At 43.4% G+C, this 12,339-nt stretch overlaps 1 protein-coding gene across 1 annotated transcript in view; it reads right to left on the bottom strand.

Moving 5' to 3' along the window:
• IQGAP1 (IQ motif containing GTPase activating protein 1) overlaps positions 1 to 12,339 on the bottom strand; it is a 113,603-nt gene that overhangs the window by 20,042 nt on the left and 81,222 nt on the right. The window contains exons 19-27 of the mRNA XM_009250154.4: positions 9,146 to 9,316; positions 8,355 to 8,438; positions 8,186 to 8,257; positions 8,020 to 8,089; positions 7,459 to 7,667; positions 5,354 to 5,509; positions 4,944 to 5,107; positions 4,285 to 4,509; positions 85 to 225 (exon numbers count right to left, since the gene is read on the bottom strand). Of these exons, the coding sequence (XP_009248429.3) occupies positions 85 to 225; positions 4,285 to 4,509; positions 4,944 to 5,107; positions 5,354 to 5,509; positions 7,459 to 7,667; positions 8,020 to 8,089; positions 8,186 to 8,257; positions 8,355 to 8,438; positions 9,146 to 9,316 (1,292 nt within the window). The remainder of the gene's footprint in view (positions 1 to 84; positions 226 to 4,284; positions 4,510 to 4,943; positions 5,108 to 5,353; positions 5,510 to 7,458; positions 7,668 to 8,019; positions 8,090 to 8,185; positions 8,258 to 8,354; positions 8,439 to 9,145; positions 9,317 to 12,339) is intronic.

The raw sequence follows: 12,339 nt of genomic DNA, 5'->3' as shown, positions 1-12,339 counted from the left end.
CAAAACTTAGTGAGAAGGGCCAAGGAGCAGAAAGGCACTTAGTGCTGGGTTCTACTGGGTGTCATGACAACTGATGGCACTCACGGGATTTTGTCCACAGAGCTGACAATGGCTGAGAGAAACTTGTCTGTCACAGCCCGCATGTTCCTGATGGAGCTGTCTAGTCGTGTCTTCACCTCTTCATGAGCTAGCGCCTGCTCAGGGGTCACATCATAGGGCAGTTTGCTGGGAAGACAGAAATTATACCCAACTATGTTAGACTAACAGCCAGGAACAGCCTGAAGCAAGTGTCTTATCTTTCATAAACTGAAAGACCCAGAAATATTAGATAGCTTAAGCTCATCCTCACAGGGCTGGTAAGTGATAAGTCTAGAATCTGAACTCAGGTTTTTAACTGTGAATCAGGTGCCTGAATTGTGTGCCAGGCACAATAATAGGCAATTGGGAATAAAAGTTATCCAAGACATGATACCTTCTCTTCAGTCTTTTACAGTCTGGTGGGAGCGACACGCAAACAGATGATTATAAACCTATTGTGCTGTAAATCAGTTCACCAAAAGTGCTACAGGACCACAGGGAAAGGGCTTCAACTCAGAATGGAAAAAGCAAGGAAAGCTTCCAAAAGGAAGGGATGCTTGAACTCAGGAAAACAGGAGAGGAAGAGTCTTCTAGGAAGGAAGGGGAAACAGGAGAAATGAGAGTGGAAAAGCAGACAGGGAGCAGGCCATGACAGACCCTGCATATGATACTGACAAATCTGGACTTTGTTAGAAACCAGAAGGAGGTCTTCAAAGATAGGAGTGCTATGCCAGGCACAGCAGCACATGCTAGCATTCCCAGCTACTAGGAAGGCTGAGGTGGGAGGATTGCTTGAGCAAGACCTTGTCTTAAAAAAAAAAAAAAAAAAAAAAAAAAAAGAGGCAGAGAGAGCTTTGGTACACTCAGAAGGGGAAGAGAAGGAAATGTGACCACAAAGGCAGAGGTTGGAACCACACAGCCACAAGTTGAGGGATGTCAACAGTCACCACAAGCTCTAAGAGTCAAGAAACAAAGTTTCCACTAGAGCCTCTGCAGGGAGCGTGGCTCTTCCAGCACCTCGACTTCATAATAATGGTTTCAGATTTCTGGCCTCCACAATTGTGAGACAATGACTTTTGGTTGTTTTAAGCCACCCAATTGGAGGTGATTTGTTATGGCAGACTTAGAAAATACAAGTAGAGGCTGGGTGTGGTGGCTCATGCCTGTCATCCTAGCACTTTGGGAAGCCGAGGCGGGTGGATCACCTGAGGTCAGGAGTTTGAGACCAGCCTGGCCAACGTGGAGAAACCCCATCTTTACTATAAATACAAAAATTAGCCAGGCGTTGTGGCGCATGCCTGTAATCCCAGCTATTCGGGAGGCTGAGGCAGCAGAATCACTTGAACCAGGGAGGCAGAGGTTGCAGTGAGCTGAGATTACACCATTGCACTCCAGCCTGAGGAACAGAACAAGACTCTGTCTCAACAACAACAAAAAGAAAAATACAAGTAGATAGGGATACCCCTCTTCATTTGTCATAGCATGGCTAAATTAAAATAGGTAGACTATGAACACAAGAATTCTGCAAAAATCAACAGAAACATTCTATGAGAAATAAATAAATACATGGAACTTAATAATAAAGACTATTGTATATTTTATTATTTATATGAGTTTTAAAAGTAGTAACCAGCAAGAGAATCAATATGCTAAAAAACATTGGTGATAGAACAGAACATTAACTTTGAGATTTTAGGAAAGAACATTCCCAAGAGGTGACAAGATTCCAGTTTGCTACGTGTATGGTGGCTGAAGTAAAAGAAGAAAGCTAAGGGACCTGTGACGCTTACCTGCAGGACAGATCCCTACCACACCACCATACCTCACAGTCACTGGTATCTTAAAAAGAGTTCGAATCAATTTCCTTTTTTTTTTTTTTAGATATGGGGTCTATGTTGCCCAGGCAGTGCTCAAACTCCTGGGCTCAAGCAATCTTCCTGTCTTGGCCTCCTGAGCAACTGGGACTACTGGTGCATGCCACCATGCCCGGCTCAATTTCCATTTTATGAAAGGCAAAATAAGACACCAGTTTCTTATAGGTACCCACAAGAAAACCAATCCTGAAATGTCCAGCGGGCTTTGGATCTAAAAATGACTGACTCATGGACCATCAGAGGAAATAACTGAGAAGCCCGGAGCCAGTGTACATGGGGCTATCGGCAAGGAATGCCCTGGGTTGCAGGCAAAACTTCCCAGACGAGTATTGCACTTGGCTGACCACATTCCTAGATGTAGGCCTCAGGTATGCAGGCAAAAAAAATTAAAAAGACTTTTGCAATGATCTGAGTCCTGATAACAGACCTACATGGTACTGAGAACCAATGAGATGCCAAATGATTCCTAATAAGGAAACGCCCTTTCTTTCTTTGTCAACCAGGATGGAGTACAGTGGCGCCATCAAGGCACACTGCAGCCTCAACCTCCCATGCTCAACCGATCCTCCTGCCTCAGCCTCTGGAATAGCTGGAACTACAGGTGTGCACAACCACACCCAGCTAATTTTTTTTTTTTTTTTTTTTTAAAGTAGGGACAAGGTATCCCTATGTTGCCCAGGCTGGTCTCAAACTCCTGAGCTCAAGCAATCCTCCCACCTCAGCCTCCCAAAGAGCTGGGATTACAGGCGTGAGCTACCATGCCTGGCGAGATAAGCCCTTTCAAGGAGTCAGCAGAATGTTTGGTTCTCCACCCAGCGTAAAACTCCGTTTGCCTGGCATCCAGGTACATGGAAAGTAGAATGATGTAGAATAGTGTTATTCAAAGTGTGGACCAATGCCAGTCTACAAACTGATCAAAGACAAGATAAAGACAATGAGTCAGAATGTAAATCAATACATTGCTTCCTTCATTAAGAAAATCTTGCTATGAAAAAAAAGTATCAGTTGAACTAAACAGTGTGCACAGATGATTTTCCATTACTGGTGTGCAAACCACACTTTGAATAGCAATGGTGTGGAGAGCTGCTACTCCACCTATGCCCAGAGAGCTTCATGCATGATCTAACTCTACTCCACAGCAAGAAAAAACCACAACAGACCATGCTGCTCACACCTCCATCTCCCACCCCTCTGGGTCCTCACCCAAGACAAATAAAACCAGAAACGTTTTGGCATTCTGAACTCCCTTTCCCCAGCATTACCAATATTTGACTGGCACACTTTTGCTTCAGACAAATGAACGTTGGTGGTTACGCTATGGCCCTGGCTCAGTTATCTCCTGTAATATGTTAATTTAATTAGCCCAACTCACGATATTTCAGGGCAGCTCACTTCACACCATTTTCTTTTTCCTTTAATGAAACACAGTGATCTCACCCAATCTATATGAACCTTTTCATTCAACTGTATCCCTAGTTATGCCAGGGTCCATTTAAGTCCTACACCCTCCAGCTTAATGTTCAGATATGAACACTCTGCACCTAGCTCTTATTAAGGCTGGGTTCATCTTAGCCTTTGGGCCTCAGCTAAATGAAATTTTATCTTCTGGGATAGGCTTTCCCTAACCACCTTATGTTAGCTCCCTCTTATAAAGTCTCCATTAAAGAACCCTACATAAAACTTCATAAAACTTTCTTCAATGTTTAATTATGCTTTTATTTTTATGTACCTGGTTGGTGTCTCTTCCACCCAATGAACTATGAAGAGAGGGCAGGGAGCATGTCTGTTTCACTCATTATTGCATTACTGTACACATCTCTAACACAATGCCTGGCACACAGTAATACTCAATAAATATTTGCTAAATAAGTGAATTTATTACTAGGTCAACAACTTAGAAAGCACAGTTTTCTAAAGAAAAACTATTTGAGGCTTGGTGTGGTGGCTCACAGCTGTAATCCCAGCACTTTGGGAGGCCGAGGCAGATGGATTGCCTGAGGTCAGGAGTTCAAGACCAGTCTGGCCAACATGGTGAAACCCTGTCTCTACTAAAAATACAAAAATTAGACAGGTGTGGTAGCGCGCAACTGTAATCCCAGCTACTCGGGAGGCTGGGGCATGAGAATCGCTTAGACCTGGGAGGTGGAGGCTGCAGTGAGCTGAGATTATGCCACTGTACTCCAGCCTGGACGACAAGAGTGAAACTCTGTCTCAAAAAAAAAAAGAAAAGAAAAACTATTTGAACTAATATTAGTTTATAAATAAAGAGAGGGGAAAAAAGAGGGAAAGAATATAACAATATGAAAGAAAAGTGTTGTTATGGTTAACATACCTTGCCTCTCCTGTCTGAGACTCCATCTGATTAACCCAAGATTTGTAAATATCCACAGGGTCAGTTTTGATGTTGAGAGATTTGTCATCCATAATTTCCTTCACGACTGGGGCCAAGATCTGTCTCAGGGCATTCTGGCCACGGGCACCACGGTTGAAACTTACAACCATTTTAATAACCGTAGGATTTCCCGTCACAATCTCTTGAATCTGATCTACCTTCGACCTATAAAACATCAGATAAAAATTTAAACTTGTCACAAAATCCATCAACTTAAAAGATCCTTCCTGCTTAAAGATCCTATCTCCCTGAAACAGTTTCTCTCCAAACATTCCCCGGCCCTCACAGAACGTTCCTGCAGCTGCACGCTCAATCATGGTCATGACTGGGTCCGCTACTAGACAAAAATGTGAAATCTTTCTGTTCAGATTACTTTTTGAAATTATACCTTAATACAGAATGTTCCTGAAGTTAATTTATCCCTTCCCTAGAAGCAGCAAGATTTTATATCAGTTATTTAAAAATTAGATGCTTCTTTAGAGTAAGTATTTTCCATAACTTAATTGAGATCAAGAAAAGATCAGGAAGGCATCAACCTCCAACTGGGAGCCCCTGTGATAGTGGGAAGGGGCCTGTGCCCTGAGGAAATCTGTTCATACTTGATTTCCTCTTGGAGCGCTGTCTTAAAGAGCCGCAGGAGCAGGTACTCCTCTCGCTGGTTGGACGCGTAGTTGTAGAGTGTGAAGATTACAGAGTCCATGAACTTGGTGGACTTGTTCTGGGGCATCTGAAAAATTAGCTTGGCCAGATAGGTGGGATTGGTCTGAAATAAAACCAAGAGATAAGTCATTTGTAGGTTATATAAAGGCTGGCAAGATATATTCAATTATTTAAAATTGAAGGACTACAATACATATGAGAAAAAATTAATAAATTAACATGTTACAGTGCCCGTCACTCACCCCTCAGTGGAAGTCAAAAATACTTCCAGAAAGATCGATGGTAAGGCTTTCTTGTGGAAAAATAAATTCACTAAATTTTTATAACACTGATTCCAGGAGCCACTTACTTGCAATAAATAAAACAGGTGCTGGTAAGCTTCCAACTTCTCTCTCTTCTCCTTGCTCAAAGCCTTGAGACCTCCCTTCTGTTTATTTATCATCATCATGTCAGACAACTGTTCCTTATTTTTTTTGGTAAGTTTTTTACTGTGGGAAACCACATCCTATAAACAAAAACCAATAAATAGATCAGAAAGCTTTCAAAGATGAACCTCTGGGCATTGAGGAAAGGTTTTGTAGCACGTGCAAACTCACATGAAGGTCTACTGCACTGGCAGATTCCCACTGAATATTTAAAAACCACTACACTTTATCCTGTTTTCAGTACACCAGTCAAATCCATTCCTATGTTCCAACAAAGAATCTGAGCCATAAGAATGTCCACTGAATTGGGAAACCAACTTCTAGCAATCTATTATAAAAATAAGTCTTAAATACAATAAAAGCTACATATATACAGAAACATTAATTACAATGTTATTTATAATAAACGCTTGGAAAACAACCTAAATGTCAAATACTAGGGGAAAAAGAGGTAAATCATAGTATATCTTCTAAAAATCCATTATGCTACTGCTAAAAATAATATTTACGGCTGGGTGCAGCAGCTCACACCTGTAATCCCAGCACTTTGGGAGGCTGAGGCAAGAGGATCACTCGAGCCCAGGAGTTTGAGACCAGCCTGGGCAATACAAAGATACCCTATCTCTTATAAAAATATAATTTGCCAGACGTGGTAGCGTGCACCTGTCGTCCTGGCTACTTGAGAGGCTGAAGCGGGAGAATCACTTGAGCCTAGGAGGTCGAGGTTGCAGTGAGTCATGATCATGCCACTGCACTCCAGCCTGGGGTACAGAGGGAAACACTGTTTCAAAAAATAAAAAAATAAAAAAAATTATGACTACTTATCATAAAGAAAGAGTCTTATCCTTTAATATGAAGTAAGAATGTAAGATACAAAATGACTGGGGTAGGTGAAATTAGGGGAAGACATTTATCTTCTCTATCAAAATTTTGTCTATTAAGTTGTTTTATGTCTTAAATAATTTTTTTTTTTTTTTGGAGATAGAGTTTCACTCTGTCACCCAGTCCGGAGTGCAGTGGTGCCATCTTGGCTCACTGCAACCTCTGCCTCCCAGGTTCAAGCGATTCTTCCACCTCAGCCTCCTGAGTAGCTGAAATTACAGGCATGTACTACCATGTCCAGCTAATTTTTTGTATTTTTAGTAGAGACAGGGTTTCACCATGTTGGCCTGGCTGGTCTCAAACTCCTGGCTTCAAGTGATCCACCCTCCTCGGCCTCCCAAAGTGCTGGGATTATAGGTGTGAACCATCATGCCTGACCTGTCTTACATAACTTCTTAAAAAGCTTATGATGGCCGGGCACGGTGGCTCATGCCTGTAATCCCAGCACTTTGGGAAGCCAAGGTGAGTGGATCAGTCACTTGAGGCCAGGAGTTCCAGACCAGCCTGGCCTATATGGTGAAACCCCGTCTCTACTAAAAACGCAAAAAAGCTGGGTGTCGTGGCTCACGCCTGTAATCCCAGCACTTTGGGAGGCTGAGGCGGGTGGATCAACTGAGGTCAGGACTTCAAGACCAGCCTGGCCAACATGGCGAAACGCCATCTCCACTAAAAATACAAAAATTAGCAGGGTGTAGTGGCATGCACCTGTAATCCCAGCTACTTGGGAGGCTGAGGCAGGAGAATCGCTGAACCTGCGAGGCAGAGAGTGCAGTGAGCCAAGATCACGCCACTGCACTCCAGCCTGAGCGACAAGAGGGAAACTCCGTCAGAAAAAAAAAAAAAAAAAGCCAAAAAACAAAAAACATTAGCCAGGTATAGTGTCACGTGCCTGTAATCCCAGCTACTTAGGAGGCTGAGGGCGGAGAATTGCTTGAACCTGGAAGGCAGAGGTTGCAGTGAGCTGAGATCACATCGCACTACAACCTGGGCAACAGAGTGAGACTCAGTCAAAAGAAAAAAAAAAGCTCTTATGGCAGTAGCTGAGAAGAAAGTCAGCCTCCATCCTCCCCACCAGTCAGAAAGGGGAATGCAGGGGTTACAAAACAGGATGAAGTGTTCCAAGGCCCCCGCTGGCACTGGGCCATACCTGCAATGTAATCTTATTTTTCACTAGCAGTCCAATTTTGATATCCATGAGATTGAGGTCATTCTCCAGCTGCTGGTTAGAACGAATGAGGGTGATAACCTCTTCCCGCATCTTCATAAGGTCAAGCTCCTCCTGAAAATCCTGGTCACTTTGGTCCAGCAGGTGGACAAATTTTCGGACCACAACCATAGGAGGATCCTCAGCATTGACTGACAGAAAGTATGCATCAAAGAATGGAGTTAGCAGAAAAAGTACTACGTCTCAGGAGATAGCATTGTCTTGAAAAAGTAGTTCTATTCACACACATTTAATTTTGAGATGTGCTAAGACAACTATCAGGTGCAGTCTTCTGTGTCAGGCTATTGCTATGTTATGATAAAGGTTAATGCAACAAGCCAACAAGACACCTAGTCACATGTTAGCAAAGGGGCTTATGTCACAGGTCACACCCTCTTCCCCAAGCCTTGCCTTCAGGATAACAAAAGAGGTCTGTGGAGAACACCCTGAACTTGGTGGCTCCCAGCCACTGCCTCAACTCTTCACGCAGAGCCAGTTACTCACTGAGAGTCTTGTAGTCATCCCGAGCTTTGTTTGCCCGAATAAAAGCCTGGATTTTGATAATGTCATTTATCTAAGGAATAAAAAAGAAGAAATTTCTCTGTTCATCTGTCTACCAAAAATATGGCAAAATTGCTCCTAATGGCCTATATGATCCAAGGGTGCTTACGTGGTCCCGGAAGTACTGCAGGCGATCTCGATAGCGCTTTCGAGCTTGGTGCATCCTTGCCAGGGACTGAATCTGTGGAAAAGGGATCCTGGAAATTAGAAGAGTCCTTCATCTCAACACGTGTTATACCTGTGCCCCTCATGGAGAAACCCTGCTCAGGCTGCCATACCTTTACAACTTCATCTTTGTGGGAATGCAGGTAAGCTAACCGATCTTGATATGCCTTCTTCTGCTTGTATCCTCTCCACTGCGACTGAAACAATCAAATGTTACAGAAGACATATTACTTCCCAAGCATCAATGGAAGTTAAAAAAAAAAAACTTTCATCTTGATACATGATCCAAGTGCAATTTCATGATGAAGTTTTAGGAAGGACCACTTCCAGCAGTGACAGGGGAACAAGGGCACGGGCCATCCCTCCACTGGAAGAACACGACGGCTACATTGTACTTCCCCAACGTCAGCACAGCCCTGCACACCTTTTACAGTGCAGCCATACAGATTCATTTACTGGCTTCTTACAACAAATCAGGCGAGGAAGATAAGATACAATGGGGCATTCCCCTTTTACAGATGGGGACACAGACTTGGAGATTCACCACTGTCTGGCAGCAGTGCAGCCATCATTCCTAACTCAGAATTCTTTCCAGGACATTGTGCTACCTTATCATTGAAGCAAAACCACAGTTGTTTCCCTCAAGGTTCAAATCTTACAGAAAGGTACAGTCTTAGAAGAAGAGAGGAAGAGGTACCCAAGAACTGCCATAGTGCCAGCATTAAACACCTGTAGGCACACTACGGTTATATGGTAGTAAAGAGGAGGTACCTGTCAAAGGAAAGAGAAGACTAAGAGTCCAGCACTCAAAAAACACACTCAGACAGTCAATGGTGACAGCTGACCGTTTATTACCCCTGCTCTAGATGCCCGCTTGCTGTCTGTGTGATAGGTTCTGAAATACCTGAATGCAGGTGATGGCAGGGATTTGTTTCTTCAGGAAATTCATCCTGGATCGGAATTCCTGTCGAACTAAGTATCCACGGCAGCGAGCCTGCAGCCTGGTGATCAGGCCTTCATTGGCCAGCCACAGCTGTTCTCGGTTATATGCAGCAGTCACCCCAGAGATAGAACTCTGAAAAAGCAGTGGTCACATTCAAAGACATTCACAGGCAAGAACGGATGCAGGTTTTCACGAAGTATCATCCACAGCACACAAGCTAACACCTCCTGCTTCCTAAGTCTATACTAGATCATTAGCTACACAACAGGAATAAAGCCCTCAGGTCTGTTTTTTAGGACCAGGTTGTTCTCACATGCGTCCTCCCACCTAGAAAACATTTCATAAACAAAAACTTGATCTTCTTTTACTTCATATGTCATCTCACTTATCCACCTATCCAACACGGACTAGGCTGGGCACTGTGCTGGCTGATCTGGGGTCACTGCAGACAAGAATAGAGTGACAGGTACCCAACAGGGCTGTGTGCCAAGTACCAAGGGACCCCTAGAATGTTACAATGCAGGACATCTCAGGGGGAGAGACCAGAGGTGAGGACTGAAAATTGCTTCTCCAGGCAGATTGCAAATGGTCTTGAAAAGTAGCCTAGAGGGTTTGGACTGTTACTAAAGATACTGGAGAGCCAGGAAACTTTGTCAAGCAAAGGAATAAAACAATCAGATGTTTATTATTTATTTTAGAGACGAGGTTTCGTTCTGTCATCCAGGCTGGAGTGCAGTGGTACAATCTCAGCTCGCTGCAGCCTCAAATTCCTGGGCTCAAGCAATCCTCCCACCTCACCTCCTGAGTAGCTGGGGCTACAAGCGTACCACCACACCTGGCTAATTTTAATTTTTTAAAAAAATATTTTTTGTAGAGATGAGTCCTCATTATATTGCCCAGGGTGGAGATTATTTTTAGAAAAACAATACTATTAGGAAAACAGCTGACAGATTAGAGTGAGAAGAGACTTCAACCAAGTGGGTGAATTACAATGCTGCTATTGTGATCCAAGTGAGAGATGGCCCGGGCTTGAACAAGGGCAGCAGCAGTAAGAATGGTTAGGAACATCTAGTTACTTATCAAACATCTACCTTCTCCTTTCTCCTTGGTACCAGAGCCTCGATTTTTTTTTTTTCTGGGCAACACTGTATGCACTTAAAAGACTCTACGAGTGGCTGGGCATGGTGGCTCACGCCTGTAATCCCAGCACTTTGGGAGGCTGAGGTGGGTGGATCACCTGAGGTCAGGAGTTCGAGACCAGCCTGACCGACATGGAGAAACCCCGTCTCTACTAAAAATACAAAAATTAGCCAGGTGTGGTGGCGCATGCCTGTAATCCCAGCTACTCGGGAGGCTGAGGCAGGAGAATCGCTTGAACCTGGGAGGCAGAAGTTGTGGTGAGCCAAGATTGTGCCATTGCACTCCAGCCTGGGCAACAAGAGAGAAACTCTGTCTCAAAAAAAAAAAGACTCCATGAGGTAGAGCGAGGTCATGCGCTGTGAGCAGTAGTAGTATGGCAAGACCTTTGAGAAAGCTCCTTGAGAAAAACAGACAGCTGGCAGCACATCTTTTTTGCTCTCCTTCCCCTTCTTCCTACTTCCTGCTTGGACTGCTAACTTGATGGTCAAAGCTCCAAACTGTCATTATACGTGACAAGGTGACCTTGAGAATGGAAGCCACATGCTAAGAATGACAGAGCACAAAGATGAAGGATCCTGGGACAGGATCCTTGAGAATGGAAGCCACATGCTAAGAATGACAGAGCACAAAGATGAAGGATCCTGGGACAGATGATACCACGAAGCCACATTTTCCCTGGACTGCTGAACTGCAGAATCATTTCATGTGAGATAAAAATACAACTTTATACACTATTGCAGACTCTGGTTTTTTCCTGTTAAACTGTGTTTGAGGTGTCTGCTGGACTTCTGGACTGCAAAAGGAAGGGCAAAAGCCTGGTGGTGGGGAAAAGGGCTAACGTCTGGAGGTACAGATTTAGGAGTCACAAGCACAAGGGTAAGGGCTGGAGCCACAGGCTTGAAAGAGATCACTCAGGAAAAATGTGTAGAAGAGAAGAGAAGAGAAGAGGGCCAATGGAATCTTCATATAATTCAAGCAGAGGTAGAGAAAGGAAAGTAGCAAGAGAGATTAAGAAGGAACATTCAGAAGTAGGAAAATCAGAAGAGAATTGTATGGGAGAAGCCAAAGGAATTGAGGGTTTGAGGAAGAGACTTTTGACAAGTCAAATATGATAAGTGCTCAGAAATGAATTTGGCAATTAAAAGGTTATTGATGAATTCTAAAATAAGAGTTTTACTAAGTAAAAGCTGGACAGGAAACCATACTGCTGTGAGCTAAGAAGTGGATGGTAACACAGAGTTAATTAGTGACGAGTAGACTAACTTTCAAGGGCTTTAGCAAGAGTATGAATGTAGGTGAGGCCAGATCAGGGAAATTCCATGGGCTTTAAAAAAATTTTGTATTATTATTTTTTCAAAGATGTGGGAAATAAAGATACTTAAGTATGTAAGCTGCTACTTAAAATACAGGTCTTGGGCCAGCAGCATCAACATCATCTGAAAGCTTGTCAGAAATGTAGATTTTCTCAGACCTCGCACTAGAATCAGAGCCTTCATTTTAACAAGATCCCAGGTGATTCAGACAGACATTAAATCCTGACAAGCAATGGAGGAAGAGCACAAAAAGTACAAGGTCTGCAAGGAACTGGGAGAGGATGAAATCAAGCAGTAAGATAAATAATGAGCTTTAGAAAGGATAGCTGTTTCCTCCGGAGAGAAAATGAAGAAGGAATCAGTGAAAATCCAAGTAAGTTGAAAGTACAGAGAGTGGTGAGTAGAGAGTGGGAGGATCTACATGTGATGGCCACTATTGTTGGCAGGGGAGGTAAGGGGTCAGGTCACATGCTGAAAATGAGGTAGCATCCCTTCCCTGTTTAAATTCTTAGGTCCATATATGCAAAACACTATTCAAACATGAGTGTTTCTGTGGAGGTTAATAAGATTCTCAAAGGTGTCCCTGAACTAACAAGAGTTAAAAATCACTCTGCTAGAAGTTGTACCCTGAATTCCTTAGCACAGCACATTAGGCCCTCAAGCTTCAACCTGGGCCTCTTGTCCTGCCACTCCTACCACGTG

The sequence above is a fragment of the Pongo abelii genome, chromosome 16 (assembly GCF_028885655.2).
Source record: "Pongo abelii isolate AG06213 chromosome 16, NHGRI_mPonAbe1-v2.0_pri, whole genome shotgun sequence".
Classification (NCBI taxonomy): Eukaryota; Metazoa; Chordata; class Mammalia; order Primates; family Hominidae; genus Pongo; species Pongo abelii.
Note: the sequence above shows the minus strand (reverse complement) of the source record. Positions and strands in the feature narration are given on the sequence as shown.